The sequence below is a fragment of the Nipponia nippon genome, unplaced genomic scaffold (genome assembly GCF_047370975.1).
Source record: "Nipponia nippon isolate SJK-2023a ecotype South Korea unplaced genomic scaffold, ASM4737097v1 scaffold_21, whole genome shotgun sequence".
Lineage (NCBI taxonomy): Eukaryota > Metazoa > Chordata > Aves > Pelecaniformes > Threskiornithidae > Nipponia > Nipponia nippon.
Genome location: NW_028262338.1, coordinates 7,846,053 through 7,862,638, shown reverse-complemented (window position 1 = coordinate 7,862,638; position 16,586 = coordinate 7,846,053). Strand labels below are relative to the sequence as shown.

General features: G+C 39.4%; 1 protein-coding gene across 2 annotated transcripts in view; it reads left to right on the top strand.

The window, feature by feature from the left end:
* The window catches only part of GABRG2 (gamma-aminobutyric acid type A receptor subunit gamma2), a 70,248-nt gene that overhangs the window by 9,645 nt on the left and 44,017 nt on the right, over positions 1 to 16,586 (top strand). For both annotated transcript variants that reach the window (XM_087760137.1, XM_087760136.1), the window contains exon 2: positions 15,267 to 15,415. In XM_087760137.1, the coding sequence (XP_087616263.1) occupies positions 15,267 to 15,415 (149 nt within the window). The remainder of the gene's footprint in view (positions 1 to 15,266; positions 15,416 to 16,586) is intronic.

The window sequence follows — 16,586 nt, the reverse complement described above, 5'->3', positions numbered from 1 at the left end:
GGGAGAACAGTTCATCAGGGAGTCTGCAATCATCTTTCCCTTTCTGCTACCCTGAACAACGTCTCTGGTTTCTACTTTTATCGGTCTAAGAGCCGTTCTTCGAAAATTTAGGCACTCAAACTGCTTCTGCGTGCAGAAAAGTAATCACCTGACCTCCAAAAAAATCAATAATATAATTCTATATGCAGATCATTAGCTCAGGCTTATTTGTGGTAATGGCCAATATTTTTAAAACAATTGTGAAGCCATTGCCCAAATAGATACCACACCAAAGGCAAACAAGCACACAAATGTCAGTGAATGAAGAATGCCACCAAGTCACTGAAATATAACTGAAGTTACAGTCAGCTTGACCTCCTACAGATGAATCACTGAGGGCTCTTACAGTTACTTAATACAGAGAGTAAGGACTTTAACTGTGAGCCCAGAAAGGCTGCACAGTTACTGTGAATAGGAGGCAGAACTGAAGGAGATCCGGAAGTGAATTATGAAGGCTGGAATTACACAGAATTTTTAACATAGTGACAAGAAGCCTGATATTACTTCAAACAGAAAATGGGTGCAGGGATTCAGAAGATGAGTTATTATGATCAAATTAACAAAGATGACAAATGCAGAGCAACCTTTTGCATGAAGTGAGGATAGCCTGTGTATAAGTTTGGGAAGTTAGAGGCTGGGGAAATGCCCCACCCAAATAAGAACACAAGTGAGGAAGCCGGTAGCAGCTCTCCGTAATGCAGTAAAAGGAGAGAGAAGCAGAGAAAGTAACTCCCTTACTACAATAAGTAACTTTGGTTGGAGGAGTGATCATGCTGTAAGATGGCTTGGAAAAGAGGATGAGGCATGTGATTCATGTAATAATACTTACACTGCCAAGAACTGTCTTAGTAGCTGAACTTGAAGACTGAAAAGACACCTTTTGGCTACTGCACGCGTAACTGAAATGATGCATTTTGCTCCTACAGCCTGTGAGGGCTGTGAACCCAAATATGTTGGAGTATTACACTTTTGTTTTGTAACGCAGTAAACGAATCACTATTATTTTGGAAAGTAAGGATTTGGAAGAGGGGAAGGTTACCAGCAGTAAAGTATTTGGAGGACCTTAGAATACAATCACAAATATCGCTGTTCATTTATTGGACCAAAATAATTAACTACTATCAAAGACTGCATTGTACTGAATAAACATATTGGATATTTGTAAGCTCTTTGGGGAAAGGACAATCAACATTACACTAATAATGACTTTTTTCATTTTATTTCCCCGGTTTCTAAAGGAGATGCTAAAAAACCTCACTAAGCTGCTTTAAAGACTTAAAGCATGCACTTAAAATGACTTAAAACCTTAATAAAGCTCTAATGCAGCACATGAGATTAAAGTCGCCACAAATCTTTAGGGCCAAATTCTTAACTTCCAAGTCCAGCGCAACTAATGAGGCTCTGAACACCATATTTAAGAGGCAATGGCGATCAACATGAAAATATTCTTCTCTGCCGCTGGTTATTGTGATACAGATCCACAACTCTGCCTCCTTGATGTCAAAAGGCTGTACACCGAGGATACCTCTATTTCACCCGGGTGAGGAGCGTGTTTCGTTCCTCTCGCAACATTCCACCACTGCCTCTAGAGAGTTCATTTCTCAGAAATGAAATGAAGCCATTCCAAATTATTTCCTATTAATATGCAACCACTTTTACATCCACTTAATACACTTTAACCACTTAATATCCAGTCACTTTTACTCTGGGTCTACTTCTTAATAAGGATTATTTCTATAATGAGTTCCAGAATTTACTATTCAGTCATCTAGGGATTATATGTGTGAAAACAAACCCTATATAGACTTGATTTCAAAAGGGAATAGGTATAATTTTAGCCTTACAGATTTCAAAAAGTGGATTTTATTTTAAGCTTTAAAATAAAATTAATCTTTGGCCAGAAACCAAGAATTTTAGCTCACATGGTAACTTTGAAAAAGTTTGGAGTATGTGAAGGCTTTTGGAGAGTATTAGAAGAGAAAATTGTTTGCAGCTTTAATTATACAATTTGTTAAGGAAGAAAAAAAAAAAAAAAAAAGAAGAGGAAACATACTATATCTGTAAAATCAGTTCTGTTATGGTCCCCAAAATACTACCTCTTCTAATCTCCCTATAGCAGATAAGCAGCAGAGGTGATTACATTCAATGCAATATATATTCAGATTAAAAAATGAGAAACATTTGTTATCTGCAGTTGTTGTCTGAATACGCAATGTTCTGAGCTCCTCAATAAAACAGTAATGAAAAGATTCAATGAAAAAAACCAGAAGCTTAATAGTCAAATTATGTTAAATCATAAATAGTACCTATTTTAAATAGGACTTCTCATTTCAGTTTACCTGCAAGAATTTGAAACAGCATGTGAAGAATGTGTTTCTTTAACAGAGATGTCATGTCTGCAATGACACCTTGGGAAACGGGCTGAGGCAGCTAAACTGGGGTTCAATTCTGCCAGGTTGTAAGCATTCAAGCCTTCATCCAGGAAAGCACTTTTACTTGTGTTTAAATGTTTACCAACACCATTTTCTGCACCAGGATCAGAATACTGAGCAGGTGGCAGTATGAAAAGCATAATCCTGGAAAATCTGACAGATATAAGCTAACAATGCCAACGTTGGCAGCAAGTGTGTTCCAGTTATATCCTCTCTTATAAATTTTTTCAGCTGTAACGTCTCCTGGAAAACTTTAGGGCTTGGAACAGCACCTGTTCTTTATTTAACAAATTATTTTGAGGTATGTTTGCCAAATTCCTCAGGGATTCAGGAGGATAAATTGCACGTAGAAGTTTTGCTTCAGTGGCCTCCAGTGGAATTTCTTCTCGTCAATACTCTGACAGTTATTCTGCATAAGTCTGTAGCTCATAAAAAGCTGCTGGAGCTGTAGCAAGGGAAACTAAAGATGAATTTATCCATGTGGAAGATATGCTATGATTAGTAAAACATCTTTATCCTTCCTTAGCTTCTGCTCATGTTCCATTAAGTTCAGGGGTTTGTGCTCTTCCCAGGTTTTCAGGTCTCCATCCTCACCTGATGATCCCATCTGGCATCCGCTCGATTCATGAAAAGACTCTTCCTGTTTTTCAAACGCTCCCGATTATGCGGTTTGGACAAGATCCACAAAGGACCAACAAAATCTCTGAAGCATCATGGTGCTTTCTCTGTACCCATAGAAAATGAGATGTGAAACCACCGGCATTTTGCCAATTAGCTTATTCTTTGTTGCCATGATGCTTTGTGCGGCTACCCTAAATATTTTCACGGATCTTGCTCCAGTGCCCACAAACAGTACAACCTCCATGAACACCACCACATGTAGCTGGCACTCACATCTCTTAAATGGAGCCCCCCCACCTGGGAATGGGCTAGTTCAAGATGACCTAGTAACGTCAGATGGTAGCAGCTGCCTATCGCTGCTTGGTCTCGTATTGATTCACCTTTAAAGCTTATTGCTGTCATGCCATGGTGGATGCTCCAGAGAGCTCCGAGAGAGGGCCAAGGAAACCTGCTGGGGATCTGGACATTGTGGCCTGAATATATGGATGTTTCAGTTTACGTCTGAAACGGTCTTTGCAGCACATTTATTGGATCCTTTGATTTAGCCACAGTACAGAGCTGCAGTGGAGACAAGGACGAAAAAAAAATCCCCTTATATAATCTTTTGAACTGAAGGAAACATTTTCACCTCTGTATGTCTTCCTGTACTTTGTATCATAGTATCATAGTATCTTCTGCGCTCTGTATTATTCCATTGCTAAACAGATTTTGAAACTCTAGTTACATGAGTCTACATTCCCTCCAGGAATTTCAGAAATAAATCGGTAATAGTTGTACCTTATAAACTTGGTTCCCAATGGAATTTTTCAAAATAACATTTTTGGAATATGTTTATGGCTACATCTACTGCCATTTCTGACCCTTGGAGCCAGTTCCACACATTAATCAATCCCACTCTTAGCTGTTGCTTGTACTCGGTTATTGCTCTGATTCTTGCCCGCTTTTTGAGTTATGAGGCATCCATCTTTCTCTGTCCCTAAATACTATCTACTTATAAAATAAGTTTCTAGTAGCTTTCTCTTTAAAGGTTTCTTTTCTTTTACAAAGACAAACTTCTCTGATCATAATCAGAACAATGACAATTTATGAAACAAAATTCTACTATATTGATGAGAGAGAGTCAAAAAAAGTACGCCAAAATATTTCTGGAGGAAAAAGAAAAGTCTGGGAGACATGTTTGTATGTGTGTGAAACAGATATTGCTCCTATTTTCCTGGTGTTTTGACTAGCCTTAATAGTCACATTTAAATATAAGGGATGGGAAGATGGGTTTTGCAGTGATCATTATGCCTAGCCCACTCAAATGTCAGAAATTTCAGAGCTAGGTAGAATTTGCATGTTATGTGCCTTACAGTTTACGTATTGGAGACTGATAGAAAGGCCAAAAAGAGAGAAATAAGACACTGAGTGAACCCGTACGCAGCTTCTTCTCATTAAAATGAAGTTGCAGAGTCAGCATATTATTTATCAGCACCATTAAAATTATTTACCATTTTTCAGAAAAAGATTCTGAAGTTCTTGCATAAAAAGCTGAATATACTTAATAGTGAGATTTTCTTTCTATGGAAGAGATATCCAAAGTATGCATTTTACATCTCTTTATGTACCCCCACATTTCTTTTTGAAATGGTGTTCCAAAACAGTTGTCATAGTGGGGCATAAGTAAGAAAGGAAGATGTAGCAGCTTTGCATCAGTATCTACCTCGGAAGAACATCTGTGACTTGTAGCACATGGCCCTGCAATGCAACGCTGCCATTGCTAAAGACAGGCCATAATCTGCACTGAGCTTGCAAGGCCTCAGGACAGAGGCCTGATGGGCCTGCTGGGTCCGAACCTTTCTTGACCTGCCCGCAGCTTTGCTGTACTTGGTTTAGCTGCCACAGCAATTTCTCTAGTTGACCAGGCGTCTGGCTAATTTGTTTGACTTTTTGCATGGTACAACCATAGTTTTATATAGACAATAATAACAAGCAGTGACCAAGAAGAATGAGTTACTTACATGGTTAGGTAGTGCAGAGAAACACAAGCCTAGTACGACAGCAGAGGCCTTGAGAAGTGGACACGGGAAGCAGCACAGAGGGGTGACACGACATTGAATAACACCACCAACACTGAATAACACCAGCAACACATGCCTGTGCATGGGGTGACACTGCCATTGAATAACCCTGCCTGGGTGCATATGACAGCAGAGGTGCTAACAGTCCTTATCCAGAAGCTAGGATGTACATATGCCCCACGGAATTAAGGAGACCCTGACCTGAAGCTATCCCGATAGTACCAACCCCCAAGGAAAGTCCATCAGAATTCCACAACAAAACCAAGAGAGACCATTTCATCAAAATAAATAAATTCCATAGGGGAAATTCAGGCACACTTGTTGACAATTTTCCTACTCAGCTGACATGGAGACATTAGCTTGCCACTTACATTCTTAATGTATCACACATCTACCCTGTTATCAGAACTAAATTCCACATCCACCCCTGCACAGTCTGTTTTCTGAGCATGAGTGCAAACAGCGTCTTGCATGATATAAGTTGGTTTATGTGGGAACGCATGGGTTACTATTGGTTACGATACATTAAAAATGAAGTTAAATCAGAAGCATTGTTTAAAAAAAAACAACAAAAACCAGTTTAATTTTCACCATTTGCTTACACTCATTTTGTGAATGAGTTAGCTTCATAATGAGTTAATTAAAGATGTGTATCAAGCAACTGTTTTCTGTTCATTCAACTCCTTCTTCAAGACACATTTCTGTCTAATAAACATTTCAGTAATGATACTTCCACGATCTGGAAGAAGCAAGAATTAAGAATATACTCAGAATAAACCTATACTGGTTTTAAATTTATTTTTGACTGGCTCTCTAAACATCCAGGGTTCATCTGACCCACTTGGTTTACCAAAGATATGGGCTGTAACGTTGCCGGTAAGCGCAAAGGACGTGTGATTCCCAGCAATGCAATGTCATTTCCTAAGGCATGATTAGTGATTGTTTCTTCCTCCATAATGAGATGGCTCACCATCATGCCTAGTCTTCACCAAACACAAATATTAAGGCACACTTATGTGCTTGTTTATGTTGTAAAAATGGTTTACGCTTACATGCAGAGATGATATAACTTGGCTTATCATAGCAAGTAGAAGGACACTAGTCCTTTAACTGGGGTCAGCATTCAGTGTTCCTGACTCCCAGCCCAACGCTGGCAACACCACATTATAGTGTTTTGCTGTGTACTGAGACATAGAAGAGGAGAGCGAGAACATTCCCTGACAGATTTAATTCTATTGAGGATTTATATTCAGTTTAACTTGAATTTTAAAGTTCACATCTGTAGACAAAAAAAGGTATTCTAAATCTCAACAAAATGCTCAGGAGGATTACTCAGTAAGCACAACTGCTGACATTTCTAGCACCTCTCGTGTTTGTTTTTAAATATTGACAGCCAGGGGTGTGAAGACGACTACATCACGAACGACTGATTCCAGAAGTGACTTCCTTCCGGGTGAAAGTACCATGCTGACGAAATACAGAAAAAAGTTGTGCAAGGATTCTGAAAAGCCATGAATATGAGTACCTCATCGGGTATTACAGAAGAAGAATCTTTATTCTTTCATTTTTCAAATCTAATTGAGCAATAGCATTGGGTTTTTTTGAGCTAATGTTGTTTAAATAGATGGCTGGAGGGCATCCATGTTTTCCTAATCTTACTCACTGAGAAGAGAATTAAGCTTTTTGCTCCTCTTGTTAATTTATGGGGAGATTTTAGAGCAATCTTTTCTAAAAGCAATGTACCTTATTGGGGAAGAGAAATTACGTATAATAGTAACAGATAACAATTACATACAATAAAACACAGCCAGAAAAAATGAAGAGAGCTCACACTAAAAAAGACCTAGTCGGATCACATTTCAGTAATGGCCGTTACCTTAACTCCTTCTCTTGAGCTCTCCCAGCTATAGTGGAAATCTGCAGGAGCTGAGTAATAGCAACAGACAATAATCATGCCCCAAGTACCTTAGATTTCACATGCAGAGATACATAGAACAGTTTTAAAAGAAATGAAAAAAGAGGGGAGAAGGGGATGGGAGGGGAGTGGCGGGGAGACAAGTGGAAAGGAGAGGAAGGTAAACCAAAAAAATAAACCTTCTGAGGTTCACATAATTCCAAAGTTACACCTTTTACAATTAGATATAGGTAGGCCATTTCAAATAAAGTAGAAGATCAACTCAAGCTCACTCTACGATGCAGAATATCTGAACCTATTTCCCTTTTTCTGTTTGTTTCTATCTAATGCTTTCCTTCACTTGCCACTAAAATGAGTAGCCATAACCGCAGTAAGGAGAAATACATGAGTAGATTATGTAACTTCCAGTAAACAAAACGTAAGAGAACATATTTGTACAAAATTCCAGCTCAAAAAAATTTTAAATAATCATCTTAAGTTATGGAGGCTTATCTGAATCATCTGATCACTTCTTAGACTCCTCCAGAGTTCTCATAACTATAAATGCTGCACTTCAAGCTCAGGCTGTTCGAAATGAATGATGTGCGCTTGTTCCTATAATTATCCCTCACGTTCCTCGCTGGCTATACAAGTTTGTTTCATCCCTCCACATTTTGCTATCCTCCCTGGGGGTAGCATATATTTCCTCTCTCTGCCCACAGGTTTTATACTGTGGTGTAATTCAGTTGTGGTCAATTACGTCGGTCTGTTCTGACAGATCCGCAGATGGAAATCCTTTATCAACTTTTGTAACCAACGTGCCTCACCTTTCTGCTGGAGAAACTGCTTCTAGACTGGGTGCTACGGTTCAGCTTTTGGTTCTTTGCCAGGACTGCTAACGCTGGTCCCTGTTTCTGGTAATTTTGGTGACAATTGGCCATGAATCCATTCTGTTGGTACTAGAAGTATTTAAAAAGGCACAGTAATCCTCATGCTCACTCATGACTTGAATCCAATCAGTTGTGCAGTGCAGAAATTGCACTGCAATTTTTCAGTACAGTGAACTAGAAAACACAGTAAATACTACAAACCAGGAGTTTTATTGGTAGCACTCTCAATAAATGCACTCCAAAGGGCTTTCTTAAAAAGCATTTTCACAAACTTACAGGAAGAAAACAAAGCTTAAACCAAGTTAAATTTTTCATTTTCAGCCTTTCTGTGAACACTTGCTGTAGCCATGTTCAGCTGAATCTGCAAATATGGAAAACAGATGCTTTAACTGTAACTAGGAAGGGCTAAAATTTATGATGTGATAAGGTGCAGTAGCTAACGTGAGTGCGTGTCTTAGGGAAGAATGAATGTAAGACAAACCAGTCTGCTATGACTGACGGTTTTATAGTGAGCAATACCAAAACACCATTGCCAGGTAATATCTTAGAAGTCTGTGAAGAGGTTTAAGAATTGGACTGCTTTACTCAAAATGGCTGACGAGTACCAGTGAGGATACTGTGAGTTGCTGAATGACTAGAAGGCAGCCTGTAAAATCCACAGCATGACACTCAGGTGCTGTGTTGCCAGGTGTCATCTCCTTCAGTGGAAAACAGTGTAAATGTTCACAGGAATCCAGGCGGCCTTTAAATCTCAACGTAGGCATAGTTTTCAGAAATGACCGTTTGACTGCTGGCAATCTAGGGCCTTCACGTACTGTAAAGATGACTGAAAAGTCATCTGCTGGGAGTATCCTCTGTGCTACTCTAGCGATTTCTGGGTCTTGAATACCCATTCTGAGACTTGTGTGCTCCGTCCCTACTTCATCCGAGTGTTTCAGCTGTAGCGATTTATGAGAATTGTAGTATTATTTTAATAATATTTTTATTGTACACTTCAGCACCTCCGTGACTTAGGAATGACAGAAAAACTCAGCTTTGTTTTGTTTTTAAGCAGTGATCATTTCACAAGTTTTTAAATACTTTACACGATTTCAATAGTTCATGGAACGACAGCTGTAGCAGTAGCAGTTGCCTGGGAAATTAACCGTCTTCTACGGTGACCTACCTAAAATCCGATGTACCTAACCCATTAAGTAGAGGTAAAAACTGTTTTCTTTCTCCTTGTGAACTTCTTCAGCCTCCCACGCTACATGACTAGGTCAAGTGGCTAAAATACAGCTCTACTCCCTAGTGGCCGAGTCTGAAACAAGCTTTTCTGGAAACACCATGAATCTAGTATTTCAGGCTCCTCTGAAACAAAGCTCCACCCAGGTACCAACCAGAACGGCAGTCTCGCCAGCAGCAGAGCTCTAGGTGAGGGAGCAGGACAAGACACCTCCTCTCTGATTTCTTAGCCCAAATCTCTCGCCACAGTCTCCGTTTCCTTTTACGGAACTTCTGATAACTGACTGGATCTCCTCTTTTCCTCTCTAAGCAAAGCATTATCCTGAGTTTCCGTCTCTGATGTGTGAATCAACTTGGGACGAGATTAATCTTTACATTACGTGATTTGCAATCCTCAGAAAAGTGAAGGTTGGGTATTGTCATGAACATTTAGTAGCAAAAGAGAAAATAGGTACCATTCTTATGCTAAAGATAGGAGCATGGTCCTAGACACAGCCTTAGGATTTAAACAATACAAATAGACAGAATAGAAACATGATCAGGGAGAGAGAATTCAGCATACAGCTTTGTGAAAACATTTTCTATTTCAACTGAGACAGCTTTACTTAAAATATGATTGGCAGTCAACAAGAGAGAATACAGATACAGTTAGATTTCCACAGACATTGTAATCTCCTGCAAACATGCTATTCCCTGCATACTCATATGTCACATCTGCATACAGCATCTCTGGATCCACAGTGGGAACTTGGAATATGTCCTCCCCTCACAGTGACTCTATCATCATCATGAACAACGTATGACCTATAGGATAGGGTCATTTTTTATGCACCTCACAGAATGAATTCAGCTTGACTATTCATGAAGCTAAACAGCGCGCTGTTAAGGTAAAATAGCAAGCCTTGTTTCAGGCCTTCACTGAGAGGCAGAAAACATTGGTGCTTTAAGCGGAAGGCTCACTGTATGCGTGAGTAGTTTATTAAATCTTTGCTGTAGGCTCTGTAGATTCTAGAGCCTACTTGGTATAAAAGATGAAGTTGGTCAGATTTTATTCACAAATAAACTTAAGTGTTTATTTAGAGTTAAACTAATTAGTTGTTGGCTAGTCAGTACTGCTACGGGTCTTTTTCTTTAGGCACTTTGTGGCTACTCTGGTTCTGCTTGCAAACAGCAGTGCAGTAGCGGGCAGATTCCAGCAGGGATAATTGACTCTTGTGTGAAGTTTCTTAATAGAACACTTGGAAATAGTTGAAATTCATTTTCTATATTTAGAAAAGCTAAAGGACAGAGCCACAGGAGATACATATTGGCATATCTTATTTAAAGTCACTGGAATTATAGAGATTTTGACCAGCTAAATATAAGACCTCGCACCTGAATGCTGAAAGACTGAGCAGTCGTGGTAGGCTTTTGTGTCAGAGAGGAGCTTCATTCCCCCTTCTACTACTTGTAGTAAGTTGTGAAAATCATGTTCCTGTGGGTTAGGAAATATTTACCGTATTTCAAAGGGATATCCTTTGTGAGTTATTGCTCACTAGTGAAATAAGATGTGCCCAATCTGTCCCTCAGTTTAGACTGAAAAATTACTGCCGCTGTCTGTGATTTTAAACAACGTATAGTGTATCTTTACCAACACATGGTAGAGTCTTTCCAAGAAATGCTACGTATAATCCTTCTGGAAGTTACATTACAGTGTCTCTGATATAGAGATGTCATGCAACAGCAAAGATCATCAAAAGTTATAATGCTGACTTTATGTTAGCAATTAACTAAAATACAGTAATTTTGAAATAATCAACCACTCTTTATTTTGAATTTTGAACTAGAGAATTTAAGCCAAAGAGCTTGAAAGGATAATAACGTAAGACAGCTAAATACCATTAATATAATTATTTGTTAAATTTTACTAAAGTGATGATTATTTTTACATAGGTATCAATCTTACTTCCACGGAAATGAAAGCGAAAAAGAAATCAAAGCATACTGATTCTATCAAAAAGAGGAATGGATTCCCAAACTGTAATGTCCATGGTTTTGGACTGCTAAGAGAATAGTGTATCAGCACAGTAACAAAACCTTTGACTAGCGGGGCTTTGCTGTGTCTTCTGGACAAGGTTCAGAAAAGAAGATGGAAAAAAATTATTTTCCTAACGCATCAGTGATTTCTCAGCAGAGATATCCTCTGGGACTGACTGAACTAATCTTCTACTATTTCAACATATTTCCAGTATAGAAATAATGCCTTTAGCACTCAGGGGTCTGTAAAAGAGGCTATGCCAATGAAACAGAGCATCTTTTCCTTAATTCTTTATCCCTTGGTTGGCGAACCCAGTTCTACCTGCAGTAGGTACCTCTGCCCACAGGGGTTACACTTGCTCCATGAGTGATTAAATGTTGCCCAGATGGTATCGCAAAAATCTTCTGGATGATGTGTACTAGCAAAGATTTGGAGAATCTGGTCCTGAACATTTAGTTTGTGTAATCTCCGTTTGTGCTAAAGTTACACGTCACGAACAAGCACTCGAAAGAGCTGTATAAATGTTACAAATCAAGTAACAACTTCTTCCATGCAGAATTAGGATTAGTATGTGTATTTTATAGTGAGGAAGACAAGAAAAGTGAGTTAAAACTGTTCTTAGCCCCTGCCATGGTACAAACCTCATTGGCAGAACAAGGTTTGTATGTAACTGTAGAGGGAGATACCAGTTCATAGATCTTTGCACATTTTATCAAAAAGAATTTTAAAATATGACTCAGTCTTGTGTTGTTACCCCCTCCAAATATTCCTGTAGTCCAAATTAATGCACTTTCTGACCTAAATTAATAAATGCTTATTAGCATGTAGTGATTTCTGCCCTCTGTCTGCTTTGTGAAGATGCATTTCAAGTAATCTGACGCATACAAAGAGCCCCCCTGAATGGCAGGCGCACGCATGGTTATACATATATGCAAGTAACGACAACCACAGCTACCTCATGCAGGCTTAGCTGGCAAACTGAGCAGGGATTGGACCAGATGACCTCCAAAAGTGCCTTCTAACTTCAACCACTCTGCGGACCTGAAGTTCCAAGTTTGGGTTCTGACCCTCTTAAACCATCTCTTTTCCAAACAGGCAAACTGGATTTATGCAGAGCAGTCTTGCACGCATCTTGCAGTGGCATTAATATCAGAAGTGGGAATATCTCAACCAGTGAGATTTTGGATCAGTGTCTGAAACATTAACCTTCAAAAAATTATACTGTAAACTGCAAATAGATAAATACGGGTTTCTTTGCATACCTATATTACTAGATTTGAAAACTTCTAGCAGTCATAAAAGTAAAACCAGATTTCATTATGCATTTGGGTATAATGTGGGCTTTATCAAATTTGCTCTGGAGATTAAAAGCACTTGCAAAATTGAGGCCATATAATCAGACGGACTGATCTGAAAGTCTTACGGACGTGAAAAGGGCTTTGTCATTGTAACTTTCATTAGCATTAATGGCATTGCACAGCTAAAGCCCTGCTCATCTGGACAGAGATGGACCTCTGATTGTTCTGCCTGGTACGCAGTTTTACACAGACAGACATTTAGACAATTGGATACCCGTGCTAACTTATGATCCACTTGGAATTCAGATAAAAGCTGGAATTCAGTGGCCTTTTTCCCTAGTTATATTGGCTGTGATCCCTCTCCTCTCTCTCACGCTAATTTCATAAAGCATTTGCTGTTTTTGAGATTTGGAGTGACAAACTAGCTTGAAATGGCAGATGAGCAAACAAATAGCTATTTCTTTCCTACAAATAATTTCCGAGAGGAAATGGAAGTTTCAGTGACTGTGGGCTGCTGTTCAATAAGGTTGTTCTAGATGCAAGACAAATGCTAGACAAACATACTTTTCCATCTTCTAATCTTGCACTGTCAAGTACCCCACACTCTAACTAGCTGTTTGACTTCTGAAGCTTTCTCATCACATTAATATTCAGGAACACATTGCCTTTGTGAAAGAATGTATTTGATTTACTTTTTCTTTTCCGTTCAGAAAAACTATTCTTTCTGGAGAACGGATGTTTAATTGGTTACAAAACAGGAGTATGGCTTTTTATACATAAGGTTAGGCTTTTTCATTCACTTTGCACAGACTGAAAACATATAATCTAGTGTCTTCTGTTTGCGAAGACTTTATTTAGAAGGATTTCCTTTCCTCCAGGAGGGAGAACCTTGCTTCAGTTATGTTCCCTTGAATTGCAGTTAGATCTTTGAACTCCAGACAGCTGAACAAACAAATTTCCCCCCCCCCCCCCCCAATTTAATCATCCTGGTCTATTTGTCAGTACCAGCAGAATACTATGTAGCACAGTGCCAATTAAATCTCTTGCTTTTGATTGCCAATAAAACACTACAGGTTCAGGCCTGTGTAGCCAGAGGGAGGAGTTTGGGTTGCCTATTCTTGATCTGGGAAGCTGAAGCTCCCAGATGCGTATCGCTGGTGCCGTCTGGGTTAGGTGGTGCCTGGAGGCTGCAGTCAGGGTGCTCGGTACATGTGATGAAGGCATAGATTAACCTAGCTTCACTAGCAGCGTCCAAGCTCAATACAATGCAATGCAAGACTGGCTTTCCACACATTCCGAGTTACTACAGCCCTATGCGCAGTCTTAGCTGCTTCAAATGTCACTGTACCTTCAGCACCTCCTGGGAAGCAGTCTTATACAGAGAGGCATAGATGTGCTGTGGCTCTTTCCTGTTAGGCTGTGCCCATGGGGAAGAAAGAAGCTAAAGCCTCTTTCGTAGTTAAGTTCTATTTGTGCAGTTGGCTTACAGCTCCCAAATGCCCAACACGGGAAAGCCTTCAGGCCATCCACCCTGGGTAGGTATAAGCAGGATGCAGCAGGAGAGCACTGCAGGGAGGAGCGGGCAAGGCTTCAGCGGAGTGAAGATCTGTGTTAACAGAACAGCTCTCTGAGACTGGGACTAGTCATCCCTTCACTGTTGCACCCATGACCATGGTCAGCTCTGTCTGCTTTCAATCTTGTGTGCCAAGAATGAGTTCTAGCCCCCATGAGAACCTGCTTCTCTGTGCTCTTTCCCACTTCCGTACAGATTCTGGCTGAAACAGGACAATAATTACATTTTCTGCTTTTGGCCCATTCGTATCCAAACTCCACCCACTGGCTTAAGACATCTGTAGTATCATTAAGATTTTTCATATCCAGCAGTGTTCAAACTTTGTCATGGAAGCAGGTCAGGAAAGAAGGGCACTGGCATATTATGCAAAAAAACATACAGCTGCCTAGCACCATTCAGCTGATTACCACTGACATTCTGAAATGAAAATATCTGGTGAAGTCATATTCTAAGGCAGTTTCTATGTTCTCCTCTAGAACTGGAGGCACAGATCTTAAGAAAACAAAACATCCATTAAGGCTAGTCTACACATTTCTGATTCCTAACTTGCCCTTTTTACTGTGCTAAGCAGGTTGAATTATATTAGACCTGCTGTCATACTGCTCAGTAGCCGAAAGAAATGGTAGACGGACTTTTTACCCTCTCTGGATTCTGGTTAGCAAAAGTGAAACTAAAAACCATTGGCAAAAATTTGTGCTGAACTTTCCAAATGCACAGTAAGCTCAAGTTCATCAGAGTGGAGAAAAGCTGTGTGACAGTTTGTTTGAATGAATCTAATTATTGGTCTTGTCAGTACTGTGTTGCATCAAATCATCCTCTCAAAGAGAAGTAACACAACAACGCTGCGTACATACTAAGTGGTATTTTGGTGGAGAGTTGCATAAGCTAAGTGACAATTAGATTTGTTTCATAACAGGTCCCACCTGAGTCAGTGAGAGAAAAAATAGGCATGCCAAAGGTGATAAGCACCGATGTTCCTTCAAATAGACAGAATATGATCTCAACTGTACTAAAAGGAAATGTTGCTAAAGTGAACTGTAACCTCAGCTGTTATGTGACATCTTTACTGTGAGTCTCCTTTTATAAAGCAGACAATTTTTCTATGTTCTGTACAGTAATATTAAAACCTGAATTATGTATGTATTGTCTTCGAAGATGTTGCCTGCAAATTCATATTTTTCAAGGCTTTCCATTTCTTCATTTTTATTTCTTTAACAGTTCCACCCAAAAGGGAGATGATGATTATGAAGATTACACTTCAAATAAGACTTGGGTTTTGACTCCCAAAGTCCACGAGAGTGATGTCACTCTTATTTTAAATGGCTTGCTGGAAGGATATGACAACAAGTTGAGACCTGACATAGGAGGTATGTTGGTTTTCTTTTTAGACCACTTCTGATTAAGTGGTGAAGAGAAGGACTTTTCATACCATGTTATGCTACACAGGAAGCAGAATCCATTCAAAGTAGTTACGAAAACATAATACAATGTAGTAAAACATCAGAGGCATGAAAAGGAGTCATCATTTTGGAACCTAACATAAATTAAGATTACTAAATCTATCCTGAGACATCTAACAAGACTGTTGCTGAATCAGGCTGCTTGTAATGATGCACCTACGTAGAAGTCTGGAATTTAACTTTTGGGGGATGAAAAAACAAGTTTTTATCTGCTTTATACATCTACATGAGGGTGTTAGAGAATCACAAATAACATATGGGAAAGGAAGGCCAAAATGAGGCTAACACAGCCTGATTCTTGTGTGATGTGATGGACACAGACAGAGCCTCTAACAGCAGCAGGTCTGAATTGACTGATGCGGCACGGGCCCTCACTTGCACAGCAGGGCAAGAAGTGACCGGGGAATGGGGCACAGAGGAAGAGGTTCACAAGAGATAACTGCAGTCAAGTAAGGCCAACCTCCCTAGATTTCCCCCACAGCCAATATAAGTACATAGACCCAAGCTTGGAATCATAATGGAAGTCTTATTTGACTGAATCACCTTTTACAGGAATCTTCCTCTCCACTGATTACTGAGGGAGCTCAAAGAGATAAATCTCCCTGAGTGGCTGCAAGTCAGTTTGAGAAGGCCCCATGCGTGCGCAGAACAGGCAGACAATACCTCTGTACAAGAGGATACAGCAGTAATAAGACTATAGAAAAACGCAAAGAGAATTCATGGATGAAGCAGGCAGAGGAAAGCAGAGAGCAACAAGGTTAATGAAGGAAGCTGTTTCTAACAAGTTTATAGAGGCTTATAAACTAAGGAATTTTTCACAGTGAGGGATAACATGAGTATTTAACCTTCAATGTATATATATAGTGTAAACTAGCAGAGGAATTTGTCTTATTCTCCCAATCCAAGACTTTAGAGAAGAGAAAGGAATTAAGCATTCATAAAAGCATCTTGGAAAAAACAATCATGTTTTAGTCAAGGTGTATAAGAATAATAAAGCTACAATAGAGTAATTTCAAAATAAATTAATCTAACAACTGTTTTTCATTCCTGTTTTAGACCCTTGAGTATTATTTTTGCT